Genomic DNA, 18,635 nt, shown 5'->3' with positions numbered 1-18,635 from the left:
ACGGTGGTCCTTGGATGTGCTCGCTGTCTCCTGCTGTGCAGCCTGACTGAACAAAGGGTCACTGCCTGGAATTTACAGCAGAAACCAAACCCAACAGTGCACCTCTGGGGGAATTTCCTATGGATGAACATTTTTTTTTTTTTTAAGATACATTGAACAGAGGGCTAATGGAAAGTTTTTTGACTAACAATTCTGGAGAGCAAATACTCTATCCAGGTACAGCACAAAATGAGTGAGAGCCAACTTTCTGTACGCTGTCCTGCCAAGAAACCATCATGTTAATCTGGAGAAAGGAACCTCTAGGCATGACAGGAGAGTTGGCTCTCCATAATCCATTCAGCCCTCAGTTTTTCTGCTAAGAATATTGACAGTGAAACGAGTACATTTTTTTGCCAGCTGGCATGGCAGCTCTTGTCCATTGGGAACTGGATATAAAACTTCAATTCTTCTAATAGAGGCTGTCATCTCCGAGGATTTAGGTTGGTGACCATCAGGATGCAAAGGTTCCATGACCTTTTGCCAACCTACTGGATCACCCTGTCCTTGTGTTGCTGAAGCAGCCTAAAAGCTTGTAGTAGCGAATGATTTCATATGTGCTGTATGGAAACCACACACCACTACATCCAACAACTCTTCCCTTATGCTCCTAGTTTTTCCTACAGAGCAGAGAAGTGATTTTTCAGTCGTGCCCATGGAAGTGTGAGCAGTGACTTTGCTGTGCAAAGGAACCAATTGCATTATCTCAGTCTTACCTTATACCGTGGAGCAAGTTTTAACAACTCCCTCAGCGGTACATCAGAGCCCACCACACCCAGAAGAATGCCATGGGATCGCTTTAACACAAAGGAGAATCCATTTTCAGAAGCAAAACCTGGGTAGTTTTATACCTGAAAACACATTTTTGTCTCCCTAGTAGTTTCTCACCCATCCCCTCTAGGCTTGTGTGAAAACAGTTGTTCAAAACCAATTAATATACTTCAAAAACTCCACAGAGGTTATTCCAGTGATTATGGAGAAGAGTAATTCTACACAACACTAGTCAGTATTCGCTACTGTGATTCAGAAGTAACATAAAATCACTGAAAACAAGTTTTGAGGGCAAACCCCTGCATTCAGTATGTGTAAATACCAATAAGGACAAGAAAATAATGCAAACCAACACAAACAGGTTGATAAACTGGGCCAACTAAATCAAATGCCAAATACAAAACTGTTAACCTAGATAAAAGGAAATCCCCTCTCCATGACTTGGGGGTCTGGTTGTTAAATAAGCATCTGGAGAGCACTGTGGAAAAAATACACACAGGCTCCCACTACAGTGCTGTGCTAAAGCAGGCTATGGCCAGCCCCAGGTGGAGAAGGCAGACAATCACTTGTAGGCCCTGGATGAAGAGTTTATCCCTTGTACAGCAATGCTGAGGTACCATTCTCCATTTTAAAAGGATGCTGAGAAATTAGAAATGCTACAGAAAAGAGTGTCTAAAGGGTTTCAAACCCCAGAGGAATTGCCCTTATCAAATCATCAAAATATTTCAACCTTTTTAATCTTATCAAGATAGACAGGTTTGATTTTATGGCAGTGTAGAAGATGCTTCCCATGAAAACTTACTAAAGGGTACTGGCTTCTTAATATGAGGAAGCCATTATGACAGGAAGGTGAGTTCAGACAAATTAAAAGCAGAATTTAGACACCAGTTTTTCACACAGAATTAGAAACCACAATGGAGAGAGCTCGGGCTGGATGCCTTTCTTCAACGATGCTTTTGCCAAAACCAGGATATTTGGCTCATCTGTGTGAGAGGTAAAGGTCTGCAATAAAATGCAGACTAGACAAGGTAATTATCTCTTCCAGCCTGAAATTTCAGTGTCTGCGAACTAGGCTTGCTTTGAAAATGGAAGGGATAAAACAAGAAGGGGTGTTTTAAAGAAACAACAGACTATCATTCTGACAGATAAATTATCACCCATCTACCCTGCCAGAGGTCTGCTGCCTTCCCCAGTGGCTGAATGTTTCTTCAGAGGCCCTTTGGCTTCAGAGCCCCGCAGATTTCCAGTGCCTCCTGTCCCCTCCTGCGGGCAGAGGAGCACGGAGCCCACGCCTCACTCACCGTCTCGTTCTTCTTGCTGAACACCGGCATGGCCACTGTCGTCATGAGCAGCAGGCTCTGAGCCTGCGACGCAAAGAGCTGCCACAGAACAACAGGAGGAGCGTCAGCAAGTGCAGCGGCCCAGGGCAAGGCGCTGCAGTTCCCAAGGACCCCAGATGTGGGCTGCAACTGGCCACCTCCTTGCCTCCCACACTGCTAGGGAAACAGATGGCAACGCTTTTAAATACTCTGCGTCCAAGAGGACTGTGGGATGGATGCTTGCTCTTGTGGGGTGATGAGGATGGGATGAAAGCCAGTGAAATGCATTGAAGAGTTGTGTTAATGAAGAGACGGGAGCCTGAAGAAGTGGTGGCACAATTTATGCCCACCACTCTTTATGAGTGTAGACATAAGAACTTATACAATGAGTGCAAAAACCACCAACACAAGCAGCGCAGAATAGAGAAAAGCAACACAAATATGAGCAAAATCACAAACAAGGTATCATCTATACTGCAAACATATGAATACCACAAATGAAAAGCACCACAGACAAATATTTAAATGTCACAAATACACACAAAGCCTACTTATATGCACTTGTTACTCAACCATCTAAGCTCAGGAAAAAGGGACAAAGTAATGATGCAAACAGATACACCGTAGTGAGCTATCCCTATGAGGGATACAGGACATGCATGTGCCATGGGATAAGAGATGTTCCCAATTCACAGAGGACAGATGCTCTCAAAGCACACAAGAGGAGGTAAAACAGGCAAGTCATCTGCAAAGGAGTCTCCCAAATATGCCTAGCTATCAAAAGATTCTAATCCTTTGCTGCCAGTAACATCACTCCTTCCATCTCTTGTTTGATGTGAGTAGCAAGGCAAGAAATGACCTCCTGTCCCTGTTACAGAGCATGCTGGGAGCCATAAAGGAGCACGTCAGCAATCTAGTCACTTGTTGGAGATTTGAACTTGGTATCTCGAGTTACTTCTCTGGATGATCTTTTGTGGAATCTTCCCATTTACAGCAACACTCACTAACACACAGCAAGTAAACTTCTCTTGCACTTACTTGACATGTGGAAAAAGAGATCAGGTGAATTGAGCTACTGCACAACACAGACAGCCCTACCTACTCTGAACCAACAGCACAGCTCTCCAGTACATCCAGCATTTCCTCTCCTCTCCTTGCCACTGCAAGAGGACTCTTAGTGCTGCAGCCCCCACCCCCTCCAGATGTACAGGCCAGCTGTGGCTGTGAAGGCTGGCACTGACACACTGACTGGCACAAGGGAGACAGCACAGGCACAAAACACAGGGTGCAGTTACCTCCTCAGACTGTGGCAGCTGGTGAAAGACATGGATGAACACACAGATGAATACATGAATGGAGGAACGAATGAAAGACAGGAGAGGTTGGGACAGAGGGAGAGAATGGCAAGACAAGAGGCAAGAAACAAGATGCAGGAAAAAATAGTGCAGCAAACAAATGTCTGTGACTGCCTTGGGGAGCGTGACTCTATACACCAGTGCCAGAGGTGGCAAGTCTGCTGATAAAATAAACTTCTTGGGTAATCAGTAGCATTTCTGGGGGCTTTGATTAATACACTCAAGTACCATGTCCCAGCCCCTGTTTGGCACAGCTCATGCAGCAGAAGACATCCCCATGTCACCCTCACAGAGCCAAATGTCTTCCCACAGGGCAGGCCTGAGCCAAAGCAGGGGGCATTGGGAGTGCTGACTGTCTGGTCTTCTGCAGTGTGTCCTTTGCCCACAGGGCACTGTGGTGAGTTAGGTCTTGCTAGTTTAAGGAAGGAAAGAGTGAGATTTCAGCGCCTCAGCTGAAATCTCTATCTTTGAGTAGCAAACAATTTGCAGTTAGCTACTAGGCTGGAGGAAATCAGCCTCTGTGACCCTACCTGAGCCAAGAATAATCTATTGTGTGAATAATCCTTTAGAAGGTAACTTGCTTGCACAGAAGCACATCCTAGGTGACGTTGTGCCTGTGTGATTAGTCCTGGGCACCTGAGTCACTGCAGATTCATGTCTGAGTCTGCATGCACACCTTAGCTCCAGGAGTAAGCAGAAAATAAATACTGTCTGTCTCAGTAGAGCCAGAGACCAGTAATTTCTATCAATCAGCCAACTCCTGGCTTGTTTTACCTGAATTTCAGGACTTTATTTGGGTTTTGACTCGTGCTCGAGGTCCTTACCGCGCTGTCCATGTAGGCTTCAGTCCAGATGATGTCGTGGTCGTGGTTGATGACCATGGGCCGGCTGAGCACGTGCAGGTACTCCATGACATTCTCCTGGACATCTGCCAGCGTGGAGATTTGAGTGTAGTAGCCTTCATGGAGAAACAGAGGTGTGAGTCACTCTGCTGACACATCTCCCCTGCTTCTAAATGAATGCAAAGCTAAAAAACCGAATGTCAAAGACTGAGTGTATCTACCCAGGTTGGGTAATCTGCTCTTTGTAAAATGGGCCTAGACATGCCTCATATCCAAAAGCATCTGTGGAAATCTAGAGTTTCAAAGCAGTGGTTCTGTTCTTCTAAAAATGCTGAAGCAATGTGCAAGATGAGAGTCTTGATATAACCAGATTTGTGCAAAGCAGATGCAAAATATTGCTTTGGGTCTCGGGAAAAACCTTCCTCTAAGCAGACTGCCTTTAGTCTGGAAGGACAAACACAAGCAAGCAAAGGTTTTCACCAGGCTATCCACTTGCCCTGCCCTATTTTATATTAAGATCAAATTTCCACTTCTTCCAGATTTTATCCATCACTCTTCAGTCTGCCTAGCTTTACATCCAAGGATGGCAACTACTTCCATGTACTTCCATTGGCAGCAGAATAAAAAATGCAAGTTACTTATTTCCAAAGCTTTGTCCCTGCAGCTGGACCCACAGCAGCCTAAAACTACAAGGATTACAGGGGAAGGATGTTCTCAAGTTGCCAAAAGGTCCTCAGAAGTAGCTGCTGGTTAGAAGTGCTAGCACAGAGTAGTCTCATAAGGATTCTTGTGTCCTGCTTCTCACCACAGGCACTGGTTGCACTTGGTATAGGATAGAATACATCAGATAGATGGAAAACTTTCCAATCACCAGGAAAACACTGCCATGTGAAAGAGCTCATGTTCTGATAAGCTTTGTGATGTGAAACAGATTTAGTGTGCTCGAAAACAAGGACCAACAGAGTTACACAAAACATTGAAACAGAAGAACCAGAATCAGGGAGCCCTCTGCACAGCTCAAATCTGGTAAGTGAGAATGCAAGTGCAAAGAGCATATTTTTGTTACCTGGTTATTCAGAAGAATGCATTCTGACATTTTACAGTGAACCAACAGTACCATGAATTCTCTGTCACTGATCTCCTGGCTGAATACAGAATCTGAAACCCAGGGGTTTGCTTCATTTAACAAAACATAAAAATATTATGTGTAATTCATAGCGCTAATTAGATGAATGCTTGAGCCTTGAGAATCCCCAGCTCACAGAGATTCTACAGGCCAGCAACTCTCCTGTCAACTGTTCTCAGCAGCAAATGTTCCCATGCATTTCATGCTCTGCTGGAACCACTGCTTGGGCTGGAAAAGTTTGTACCTGACACCCAGCTTCAGTTTTCCCTTCCTTTCTTTCCCTGCTTATACAGGACACTGATGTAACTAGCACCGCTGTCTCCAGAAGCCAGGTGATGTCCAAACATGGATGGCTTTTTTCCCCTTTCTTCCTTTACTCTTGCAGACTCTGACAGTGCTCTCTTGACTTTTTAACTGGCCCCAAATGCATAGAGGTGACTCACCTGCTGTGGATGGATTTTCTCATTCACTTAATTTCACACCAGTTAGAGAGAATAGTGGGTTTGGGGTGGGATTAACAAGCTATTTTGGTACCTCAGTGAAAATCACTTACACACAAAGAATTTGGCCAGGATACAGGGGCTAACCTGCAGACCTGGTGAAAATTGCTGTAAAACCTTTAAAGCAGCAATATTTGTTTTATGTCTCAGCCAAAAGATGTCAGGCTCTCTAAGAGAGCTTTAGACAGATGGTCAAAAGCCAGCAACAATGAGCACAGAGGACTTAGGTGAACTACAGGCAGAATGAATCTTGGTCACAGTGTCCCTTGGCACGGCGACAGGAAAACGCGGTGGCTCAGCACGGAGGACTTGTGTTAGTTGGACACAGGCACACTTCATGTGGGCCAGCAGGGTCTGCTTTTTCCTTAGGTTGTCTTCCAAGCAAGGGCTTGTGGGCCCCAGCAGAGGTGGGTTAGCCTGGGAGGGGTGCAGGGAGATTGGGCACCATTCCCACACAGCACCTTTGTTGTTGCAGGCGATCCATTTCACGTTGGGGGCAAAAGTGACCTCCCGTCCGATGAGGTACGTGAACACCCGGACCTAGGAGCGTGCAAAGACAGGAGAATGAGGCTGTAACGTGCTACCAAATCCAAATGGCTGAAGTTTGGCATGCCCTTGAACACTGCTGTGAATGTGGCGAGAGCAATAGCTCTGCCTTCACACAGAGACAGGAGCCTCTCGCAGCATTTGTTTCCTGTTTTGTGGCCTGGAACTTAATTTCCAATTACAATAAGCCCAGAAAGCCAAGTAGCACCCAGGATCATCTGAATAACAAAGCAAAAGTGCAAATTCTGTTTGATTTTATGATAGCAGCTCTGCCTGGCACTCAGCAACCACATGCAGAGAGGTTTATATCTCCCAGGAGTCCTTTACCCAGGGGAACAGCTGGCCACATGAATCATTTAGAGAGAGCTTTACCATTTCTCTTGCATTTGACCACCAACAAAAGAGCCAATCCTGAAATAAAACTGTTTTAACAGCCCCCTGCTCTGGTCTCTCAGTAGGCTGCTTCTCTCCCTTTGTGCATTGCTGCTAGCTGGGATGAAGTAAACAAATAAATCAGGAGGGTTTAGGATGAGCAGTGGTCTATTACATTTTCACAGCCAGCTCTGCTAATGCAAGCCTGTAATCAGACATCAGAGTAAAAAGGGCTGGAAGGCACCTAGAGAAGCTGTTTGGACCATTTCCCTGGCCACCATAAGAACTCTGAATAACCAAACCTCTCCTGAACAGGACCAGTAATAAACAGTCCTATGTGGAATTAAAGCTCCTAACAAAAGTTGGTTTTTAATTTTGAAATACTCAACTCAGTCTTTATAATCTTATCAGGAGAACATTTAGATTGCCCACACCTTTAGAAAACAAAGTGTATGAAAAGGAAAAGCTTCCCTGACCTAGAGATAGGCATTTGTAATCCTCTCACCTCAGAAATCACCGCAGTAGGCTCCTGCCTGGCTGCTTCGTTTGCTTTTACAGTCAGGTGCCCATGGGCATTCAGGTACTGGAATATGTGAATGCTCAGCTTTGCCTGATATCCTGGCTCATGCTCTTCTACTCCCAGCACAGCAGAATAGCACCTTTCCCCTCCCTTTCTATTCATCACTTCCCAGACAAACCTTCCGATCGGGCCAGTTGTATTTTTCAAACACAGCTTCATAATCCTCCACGGCTCCGTCGGTGATCAGCATGATGGCTTGGTTACACAAACCTCCTTGGCCAGCATCTCTGAACTAAAACAGAGAGGGAGAGCACTGCTTATCCCACCACAGGCTGTTTTTGGGGAACTGCACTCTATTTATTCACAGTGGGCCACATTTTGACTTCCACTTGCAAACCTCACACCGCTCAGAAAGAGGATTGTGTTCGCATGCTGCATATAGGTTTTTTTATTTACACAGCCCTGCCTAGCACATGCAGACACAGGAGGCTTTGCAGAAGTAAAATAACGAGGAGAAAATAAGTGCTGTGGAGGAAGGGTGCGATTCCCTGCTGCTTCACATCTTGCAGTCGCATTAGTTTATGCAAAACAACTATAGATTGACCATAAACACAGCAATTCTGATTTGACAGCAGTAACTGTCACTTTTTATGGCAGAAAATGTGAGAGGAATGGGAAATCAGACTCATTATTTCAGGGTGAATCCATCAATCTGCCAAAGAGTAGCAAAGAAGGGCAGGAGCATATGAAAAAAGAAGGCTACTGCCATTGGAGCTGGGAAAGGTTATGGACGTGCCAGAGAGAGAGGCCATACACTGACATGACAGATGACCTGTTATTTATGCATGAGAGATATTTAAGGCAGAGCAGAAGTGCACCAGGACTCTGGTACAAACACTGACGTGCTCCCAAGGGCACCTGCAGAGGTGTTGGACAGATGTGCTCCCAGAAGCGAGCCAGACCCTGCCTGTCCAGCCAGGGAGAAGCTGCCTTGGAATGCTGCCTGTCTCCTGCTCCGTGTGCTTCCCATGCCCTCAGGTACCTCCTCTAGAGAACTGAGGGCCCCATGCAGCACCAACACAGTGCTAAAGCCAGCAGCAGAGGCAGCTCAGGACATCCCAGGGACAAAACTTAGCAGCCACTTCACTGCAGCTGCCAGCTCAGTGGCACTCTGTGCTTCTCCTTGTCCTGCCTCTCACTGTGAGCAAGGAAAAGTCTGATCAGCAGAGGAGGGTACAGAAACTGATGCAGAGGAAATAAAATATGGAAGGAGAGACAACAGGTCTCCTGGCTAACAAGGATTAATGAGAAGCAATACATGAGATGAGGAGGATACAGGAGACCAACTGAAGGGTGATTAAGGTTACATCAAACAGCAGAGATTTTAAACTGGAGAGGATAGTTATATCTTATGAGAAAAAAAGGTATCCAAGTGGCACAATTAATTGCATAAAATGAAATCCCTGGATGGGAGAACAAGAGCACAGGCCATGAACTGGGAGTTTTCAGATGTTTTAGGGTTCAATTCACAACTCCTTTCATGTTTGGGAATGCCATGTTATGACAGACAAATGCCTTTACCAGTGTGGCTGGTCCTGTGGCTCCACTGCAGATGAACATCATGACCATGAATACCTCAAAGCCAGTTCCAAGCCCAGATTTCCCCAGCAATTTCACCACTCCTACAGTTACATTGCAATTATGAAATTACCGGGCTCAGTGCTAATACCACCACAAAATCCCCTTCCATGTTATCAGTCCTGCCTCCTCCAACTTCACACACTGCAGGAAGAATGGGTTCAACAGCTTCTGAATGACCACAGGTACAAACCCCTCTCTGGCTGTGCCCCTGCTTGTACCACTGACCAGGACAGATGATCAGGAGTGTAAATAGGGTCATTTCTAACTAGTTGCTGAAACATCTATGGGAAACACCAAGTCAGGGTGAGGTGTTTGGATGTGCTCCTCCTCTCTCGTGTCCCCACAGCAGCACATTCAGAGGGGAGACAGGCAGTAAAGGCTGAGGGTGTACAACAGGAACAAGCACAGCATGCTCTTAGCAAAGGAGAAAAGCAGGTGAGAGCCTCATGGGATTTTGCTAAAGACCAGCAGGTAGGAAAAAACCAGAGCCTCAAGTGAGCTATTTCTAGGACAGAAATCAAGTGGGTGCAGATTAGCAGAGAGAACAGACAGTGTGAGTGTCCAGCAGGGAGGCACAGGGTGCAGGAAATGCTGTCAGAATGAGGCTCGGATCACAGATATATGAACCTTGTGGTTACGAAAGCAGCTTATTCCAAACTGTTGCAATCTACAATATGTCACTTTAGATTTTTATTAAATTAACACTTAATTAAGGTCACTCACCATTTCATCAAACTACTTAAGATCTCTTCATGAAGCTTACTTCAGAACCCATAATACTGAGATACTGAGAAATTGGATGTTGTATCAGAACCAGCAATCTCCTAATTACAGGAGTAGATGATATTTTCAACAGGGAAAATGAGATCATCAGTGTCATAGAAATGGAGATTAAAAAGACAGATTTAGAAAACAAATGAACAAGAGGTAATCCCTGGTTTTTAGGTCCTTTGTGACTGGCTGCAGCTGTAGCAAATGATCTGACAGCATTTGCAGCAAGCTCTGAGCATAATTCCCTGCTCTGACTGAAGTCTCAGGAGCATGAAAGAAGGGGAGATGAGGAATAACATGTCCACAGAAGAGATGTCTGAAGAAATGCAGGCTGGAGCTGGGTCAGTGAAGGAGGCACAGAGCTGTATAACTTCAGTCACGTTGCCAGGACTAACAGGCATGATCTAATTAATTCAGGGTCACAGTCTCTTGTACTCCCTTGTTTGCTCGTTGCCTTTTGCTCTGCAGTTATAGGCTGGCACAGGGCTCCCAGGGAAGCGAGAGGAACTATCAGCATGGCCCAGAGATGTGCAGGCACGCGTGCTGATTATCTGCATGTCTGACCAGGGGACTGAGCAGCCCCTCTCCATCTCCTCCTGCCCCATTATTATGCAGACCTGCCTCTGGAATGGCCTCCAGAACTACTGAAAATTCAAACTTGGTGGAAAGCATCTCACGGGGAGAAAATCAGCAGTAGACAAGAAAACAAAGCCAATGAAGGAGAAACAAGAAAGGGCATTAACCTAGATAGTAGGAACTGGTAAACAGGAAATTCTGAGTTTTGCATATCCTGAAAAATATGCTGTAGAATCTGGGTCCATAAAAATGTGACCAGCATCAAGAAGCAATTTCTAAGTGTTCAGAGAAGAAGCAAGAAAGGGAGTAAAAATAATACGATGCCAGATGATAAAAACCAGAGGGAGATGGTCAGGCAGAGCCTCCATCCTTTATCATCAAAAGGAAAATATTGTAATGGCTGGGTACTCGCTGAAGTGATAAGAAAGTAAGAAAAGAATGAATGAATGAGAGGCAGAATGTCAAAGTGTTAGGGTTAAAGAAAAAAACTAATTTAAAGCATTTAAATAATCTGTGCTCAGCGTGAAGGGAAAGAATTGCAGAAAGTGTAGCTGAACTACTTGCCTCATGGGCTGAGACCTGATTGGGACTATACAAGATCCCAAAGGATGAAGAGGCAATCAACAGAAAACATAGAAAATGGATGGATAAACTGTCCTTAAACATCTAGCATGCTGCAAGAAAAATAGTAATGCATGCATCTTGTGAATGTGTAAATGAATACACACTAGGGAGATGTGAGAGCCACAAACCTTTGTTTACTTGAATCAGCACACAGGTTCATTCTTTTTATGGCACCAGTTTGCTCAAGTTACTCAGAATTTTATGTCTCACTGAAATCCAGTCTGTTACCAGTTTCATCATCTTTTTTCCACCTATAGCCATTCTGGAATGACCCACTCAATTAACCTCAATGTTTATGTGATTTCTGAGATCGGCAGTGAGTCAAGGCACGATTAAATCAGCCTGGTGGTAAGAGGAAACATCATTCCAAGGTGGCCTTGGAAAGCAGAACTTGGCTTTTCGTGTCCTCCACAGGGTGGGAAAAGCAACAGCTTTCAAAATAGGTGCTCTGAGTGTATCCTGAGAAAGGAGGACACATGTACATTGGAAAGGAGAGGCCGTGGCTCGAACACAGAGGAGGAGGGTGGATACTGCCTGGGGAGGGATGCTGCAGAGACACATCAGCTCAACAGGAATTAACAATGTGACAGTGCCTGAAAAAAATGTAGCTGTTGTCTTTCGTCCTCTTAAGAGGACTAGGGTGTGTAAAACAGGGAAGGCAATTATTCTGCTCTGCTTAGCACCTGATCAGTGCTCTCAGCTGCAGCACTCACACACTGTTGGGGTGTTTCAGGGGAGGCAGCCTGGAAGCAGAACAAAGGGGTATAAATCCTGCAGGAAAAAGGGGAGAGAACAAGGCAGGCCAAGCTTGTTGAAACAAGGAAGAGAAGAGAGCAGCGAGACAGATTAAAACTTAATAAATAAGAAAATACCTCAAAAGATAGCACTTGACACCTGAGAATTTTGAAGCACTTCATAAATGTGTGCTTAAGACCATGGCCTCCCTTGGATGCATATTTTATTGAAACCATTTGGTTTGTGGCTCAATTGAAATGGGGAGTTCAAGTGGTTTATTGAGCATGGCAGAGAGGGACAGGGGGGTCTCTGGCTAGCTGTTCTCCTGAAACTGATCTGCAAATTGTGTCGTGGATTAAAATATGCCCTATCTCCCCCAGAGGATAATGGAGGAGAACAAAGACAATGAGAGATTTGTGCTCTTCTTCAACCCCTCTTTGCTACTCATACCTCATTGAGTAGGTCTCTGCTGGGCTATTAATTCTGTGAGCAATTGGACTGAGGAAAATTACCATGGAAATTTTGCAGCCACTTTCATTACAGACATTATTACTGGCTGTCTCTTGTAATCAGCAAAGCCTGTTTCATCAGCGTGATGTCGCAATTTTCATTCTCCTGCGTGTGCTCCTGTGAGCAATAACAGGAGAGTCTGTGAGGAACAGCTGAGAGTGGGAATTTGTCTGATGAGAAGGGGGTAGTCAATTCCACCAAAGTTCCCCCTTCTGCTGGCTGTGACTGCACAGATTTGTTTCAGGACACACTGACAAAACCCCTTTTCCTCTACTATTACCAATACAGGTCTAAGAAGTTTCTTCTCTATTACCATTAGTCCACTGGGGTGCATAGGCAACACTCCCTGGAGGTATTTTTGGTTCAGCTATTTCAGTGGAAGACATATTTTGTCTCAGCTTTTAAGGCCCCTTCCAACCCAAGCCCTTCTATGATTCTATGATCCACAACTCCACTATAAACAGTGCCATGAGGGGATGGGTGTATTCAGCTGGTTCTTGGTCCTTTTTCTTGTTACCATTCCTTAAGAAACAGAATTAAGTTGTTTGTTTACCTCCAGGCTACTGAATTTCCTATTCACATGAGGCAATGAATTATTTATGGTTCTTTCCAGAGGGATCAATTCTCCTGTACCTGTGATTTCTTCCCCAAGCACTGATACTCAGAAAAGTGACATTGAAATAAATCTGAAGAATAATCTTTCATGGTTTCATTATCATCACTGCTCATTAATAACATTACTTACAACCAGAATTGTGGCCCTCAGCTGATCAAATTGTATTTTATTGCCACCAGGGCAATGCCCAGTTGTGGGGCTCATTAAGAAAACTCATGAGGCCACAGTCTTGATCCTTGCTGGGCAGGGACTGGTGGCTGTGGACATCATGCACAAACCAATGCTTCCCCTAAGATGGGTGAGCCCTGCACGCTGCTTGTCACAAATTTGGGATCCATGAGATTAGCTCCACTGCAGCACCCTGCAGGGATGTGCTGTCACTGGGGGAGAGGAATGCAGCTCTGGGCAGGGACATTCCTGCCCCACACAAGCATCAGCACCAACTCTTACCTCTCTCAGGATTTTGAAGGACTCTGTCAAAGCCTTGCTCACAGTCCCCACTCCTTTTGCCTGCAGTTCCTCCACCAGCTGCTTGAAGTGCTGGCAAAAGAGAGCAAAAAAAAAAAGCCAGGAATGAGATGTAGGCAGGGTGTTCCCTTCCACCAGGGCAGGAAAGACTAACCCAAAAAGGCTGCACCCATGCAGCTCCAGCAGGACTGCATTTCTCAGTCTCTGACAATCCATGTAATATCATGGAAGGGGCAAAACTGCTGGAAATCTGACTTTCCCTTATCTGCTCCTTCAGGGAAAAAAAAACCATCCTAAAAACAAAACAAAACAAAACAAAAAAAACAAAACAAAAAAAAACCAAAAAAACACCCAAAAGCAACAGGATGGGGAAAAAGAAAAATTTATATGCTTGTCTATGACTTAAGCAGCATTAAACTGCTTATATTAAACCCTCTCTGCAAGATAGTGTCTAGGATGTTTGGGAATCCCTGCAAAGACATTACCCTCTCTAGTCATACTCTGTGGCCTAGGGGTAATCTGGGAAAGAAATCTGGTTGTTGAAGGCATACAGGGATGTAGTAATACAAACCCAAAAAATTGAAAGAAGAAGGAAAACAAAACGGGGAGAGAAGCTAAAAACAGCAGTCAGGAGGGTGGTGGAGCAGCTGGACACAGGCTGGCCACCTCGGGCTGCTGAACCCTCCTGGATGAGAGCAGCAAAACCCCTCCTCAGAGAGGGCTTCCTAGCAATCCACCTTGGTGAAGGATCAGGCCAGGCTGAGAACATACTCACGAGCAAAAGACTGATTATTCTCATTTCTGAGGGCTGAGGATGATGAAGATGGAGACCTTTTGCCCTCTGCACCCAGTTTTTAATAAGCAGTCTGGGCTAGGTCTGCTCGTGGTGCAGCAGTGGGGACACAGGGAAGCTGTGGCTGCTGCTCACCCACCAGCTGACCCTGTGTCACAGCAGCTTGGGGCAATTCAGGGTGAGCCACGGAGCCAGGACACAGCACTGAGCTGGTGCTGGCTTCTGAAATGCAAACCCTGCTCCTTGGCCCTGGGGTTTCATCTCACAGCATCTCAACCCCCTGCTCTGCCTGCATGGAGAGAGCCACCCGAGTCACGCCGAGAGGGGCCTGCTACTCACCTCTCTGTTATCTCTGTCTGCTTGGACCAGGATACCCTTAAAACAGGGCTCGATAAAATGAACGTAATCATTGTACTGCAAAGAGAAAAGGAGAAGAAAGGTGCTGTCATGGGAGAAAACTCACAAAATGGGTTCATGTCCCAGGTACATGTTCAGAAAGCAGCACAGAACATCTCACATCCATTTCCTTTAAAATTTGTTTATAGTTTTCATGGCAAACTAGGATTTTGATGACTCTTCTGTTTGCTTGAATAACGCATTAATTACAGTGTTTTGCCGAGTTTTAGCTGAGCATATTTACACATACAAAGTTAGAGGTTTTTTTTTTTCCCCACCCACACCACAAGGTTTTTATCCCCACTTTATGAACTTGTATCCCTGGCCTTGCTTCTAGCACTTTTTGCACATAGTTTTCACTTCTGGAGACTCTGAGTCCCCAGCCACCAGCTGAACCTTGTAACCTGAAGTCTGAAGCCTCTGGTGCACGGCTGAACAATAACAAACCAGGTTAGCACACATCCACTGGACTGGGATAACGAGGGGAGTGGATGATTCTAGGCTTTGACATGTGAGGTAAAGCTTGGTAAGGCCCTGTGAACCTTTTCCTGTGAGGTTCAGGAGAGTGCAATTCCTAAGAGGCCACTGATGCTCAGCTGATCAATAGGAACTTAGGTCAGGCTACAATGTCTCTGAGCCAGCAGGTTCTTGGTGTGAGTGCAGTAAAGGAATATACATATATATATATATATATATATATATATATATATACATGGTATTTCTGGGATTGCTTTTGAAAAACAGATGATATTTCAAACGCCTTAATGACTCCCCTCCATTTTTCTGCCAACACTGTTCACTCTTCCATCTGTCCAGTCATATAAAGACAGAATTGTTGCCACTGGAGTTTCTAATTAGCTAACATAAGAAGCTATCAACAAAAAGCAGAATTTATATCTCAGTGGCTGTGCCCTGCCAAGCTATCATAGAAAGAAGCCTTGGGAAGGAGATGGTGTTTGAATTAGCTTTGAAAATTAGAAGGCAAGGAGCCTTTAACATGGCACCAGCCTTGCTATGAGTCATGGCAAGAAGTTTTGCTTTCTGTGGTCAGTGGTGCTGGTTCTCTGTGGGTAACCAGCCCATCCTCACCCTGCCAGGGCTCAAAAAGGAAGAGAATAACACTGAAGCTTCCTGACCAAGCTCCATGCAGCCCAGCTGATCGACTCAGAACTGCAAGGGCAGCCTTGCAGGATGCTGGTGCACAAAAAAAGGCATATGGTGGTCATTTTCTAGCCTGGAAACATTATCCTGGGGATTACACTGCTGCTGCTGGACCCAAATACAGTGTTATGGCAAGCTAGGTCGATTATTAGCTCAGGTGTCTCTCTGCAGCCCTTTATTATCTGTTGTAGTCACATCCCTAAGAAAGCAAAAAGATGCAGCCAACATCCTCTGCGGAGGAGAGATGAAGTGACCTGGCAGCCACCCTGCTGGGCACACAAAGCTGCCTTCCCAGGGGTCATTTGGGGAATTTCCATATGGAAGTGCTGCTGTAGGTAGGTCACTGTGGTTTGCTGAGGGTGTGAGGCACCAGGAGACAGCTCAGCACTGGAATGGAGGCAGACATACTGCAATGATGTTGACAAAGTCATTTTCTCCCAGAGTATCCAAAATGGTGACAATGGTGTGCTTGGCAATGGTCATCCTCAGGCCCTTCATGCTGCCACTGACATCCACAATGATGACAATGTCCTTGGGAGAGGTGGCTGCTTGGATGTACCTGCACAACAAAGAGCAGGAGGAAGCAGGGTGAGAGCCAGGGGGGAGGAATGCTGGGCGTGCTGCTGTCACTGTGCCAGCCACAGCACCACGTGCACCATGACCACAGCTGTCCAGCAGCAACAGGCTGGCCCCAGCTCCTCACTTCCTCACTGGGAAGTGCTGAGCCTACTGCAGACATACATCCAAGAGTGACAAACATTAGAGTCTGCTTTAGCCATGCTGAGCAGACTGAGTAAACACACCACAGTTCTGAAACTTAAATATCCCCACCACCTCCCAGTCAGAGAAGTGTAATTTCCATGTTAGATGCCACAGGGAAAACTGTTGCTGGCAGGGCTTCCCAACCTGCTATTACCTTTGTTTATGTACCCCCCATCTCTGGCAGGATGATCACTACAGGACATTAATAACTGATCAGCAACTCACCAAGGTGTCACCTTGGAGAAGAGGGAGAGAGGAAGGATGAAAGGTGCTCTGGCCAAGTCTTTCCAAAACTTACCAGCCACGGTTTCTGCAGTCAAAGGAGATGACTCCGTTCTCATCTGGTAACCACTTTATTCCTGAAGAGAGCAGCAAGAGGAGCAATCAGCACACACAGGCAGGCAGGCACCTGCTCCCCAGGCACCTGCACTGCTGCTGTTCCCTGGCTGCCCCAGGGAGCACACGAGGCTGGCCAGCCACAGCAGCGGCCGTTCTGCAGAAATACGAGCAGAGCTGCTCGGTCTTTGGAAGTTCTGAGTAAACTGTTAAAAAAAATGTACCTAGGCATAGTCTGCTCAACTGCAAAGCAACTGCTTGTACTTGGGAGTTTTTTGTCACTTTGAGGTAGCTCTCAACAACAGAGAGGTGGTGGAGAGCATAAAAAAGCAGCAGCAGTGAGGGGGATGCATCCCAGATTCCATGCTGCAGGCTCTGTTCTCAGCCATCTCCGCTTTCCCCTTCCCCAGCACGTGCCAGGTCACGGAACAAGGGCAAGCAGCCATCTGAGCAAGTGGCCACCAGGCTGGCTGCAGCTGCTGAGCATGCTCCTGCAGGCACAGGACCTCCCTCCTGTGCCTGACCTAATGTGCCACTCACAGCTGGCCAGTGGATGACCAGTCATGTGTGTCCTCAGAGAGGCTTTGGCCACCACTCAAATCCACAGGGGAGCCCTGCTATGGTGTTTTGAGAGCTTTTTGGAGGACCTCTGCCAGCAGACTCCTCTGAGGTTGCATGAGCAATGTGCCTGAGTGGCTGGTTCTAAGGGAGAAAGTGGTTTGTGCCTGCAGAATAATTCCTTCAGCCTTATCAGCCCATTTTGCTCACTGCATCCTGCCCTTCTCGGGGCTGGGATGGCCCCAGACTTCCCAGATTGGATTGTTCCATGCACAGACCCCATCCCTGCAAAATTATTGTGTGGCACTGAAAGAGCAAAGCCAATCCCTGCTCTTTTACCTGGGTACAGCCTGAAGAATCCAGTGGAGCTGCCGAAGTACTGCCAGGTCAGTGTGGGATCCCTTTCAAAGTTGTCCACAAAAATAGGATTCAGGGCTTCTGACATGTAAACACCATTGAGTATGGCAGGGTCTGTGGGGGAGAAAACTGTGTAAAAGAAGGGAGGACATCCACCATCCCTGATGGAGGAGAGGGATGGGAACAAAGGCAGCTTCAGGAGGAATGCAACCTTGCCCAAAGCTTTTACATTGATGCATTCTGTTCCCTGCCCATTCAAGTGAATCCTGGAGGCCAGGCCACCACTGGCCACTGCAGGTGATCTCAGCTTGGTCAGACACTATTAACCCCATTCCTTTCTCCAGCCTTGTCTGCCCTTGAGCCTTACAGCTGGTTGGAACAATGCTCTCAGAGGCCCAGGGAGGCCAGCACAGTGCTGAGCACAGCTGGCACAGCTACAGGCAGCGCTCAGCTGTGTCTGACAGGGGATGTGTGGCTCCTGAGAAGGAGTAGCCTGATGCATCCCTGACAGCCTTTCTACAAGGACTGTCTAAATTTATGCTAGGTGTAATTACCTAAGAGAGAGGAACCCTAGGATTTACACAGTTGCACTCTCTTCTTTCCCTCATCAAATCTTTCTTTTCTTCTTTACCTGCCCTTTCCTTGACAAATCCTGGGTTGTCCTACCATGCCCCCATCTCCGAATAGTGAGAAACAACACTCACTTTTAACATTTCAAAGGTTTATTAAACCTTAACAAAATAGAACAAAAGACCGAATAAGAAAAAATTTACACTGCTGGGAGCATGGAATTAAACCACCACATGCTCCCCCACAAAATGGCTGCTCCACCTTTTATACCTTTGGTGTTGCACCAGAATCACAGAATAATGAGGTTGGAAGAGACCCCTAAGATCATCCAGTCCATCCTGTGCCCAAACACCTCAACTAGACTATAACACCAA

The 18,635-nt window shown here is 46.1% G+C and overlaps 1 protein-coding gene across 1 annotated transcript in view; it reads right to left on the bottom strand.

Moving 5' to 3' along the window:
• Positions 1–18,635, bottom strand: part of CACNA2D4 (calcium voltage-gated channel auxiliary subunit alpha2delta 4) — a 123,276-nt gene that overhangs the window by 88,054 nt on the left and 16,587 nt on the right. Inside the window, exons 6-16 of the mRNA XM_053978342.1 lie at positions 17,674–17,805; positions 16,739–16,799; positions 16,087–16,237; positions 14,461–14,535; positions 13,311–13,400; positions 7,566–7,679; positions 6,411–6,489; positions 4,306–4,439; positions 3,422–3,439; positions 2,109–2,186; positions 753–833 (exon numbers count right to left, since the gene is read on the bottom strand). Of these exons, the coding sequence (XP_053834317.1) occupies positions 753–833; positions 2,109–2,186; positions 3,422–3,439; positions 4,306–4,439; positions 6,411–6,489; positions 7,566–7,679; positions 13,311–13,400; positions 14,461–14,535; positions 16,087–16,237; positions 16,739–16,799; positions 17,674–17,805 (1,013 nt within the window). The remainder of the gene's footprint in view (positions 1–752; positions 834–2,108; positions 2,187–3,421; positions 3,440–4,305; positions 4,440–6,410; positions 6,490–7,565; positions 7,680–13,310; positions 13,401–14,460; positions 14,536–16,086; positions 16,238–16,738; positions 16,800–17,673; positions 17,806–18,635) is intronic.

This window comes from Vidua macroura, chromosome 5 (genome assembly GCF_024509145.1).
Source record: "Vidua macroura isolate BioBank_ID:100142 chromosome 5, ASM2450914v1, whole genome shotgun sequence".
Taxonomy (NCBI): domain Eukaryota; kingdom Metazoa; phylum Chordata; class Aves; order Passeriformes; family Viduidae; genus Vidua; species Vidua macroura.
The sequence above is the reverse complement of the archived record's forward strand: the minus strand, read 5'-3'. Positions and strand labels throughout refer to the sequence as shown.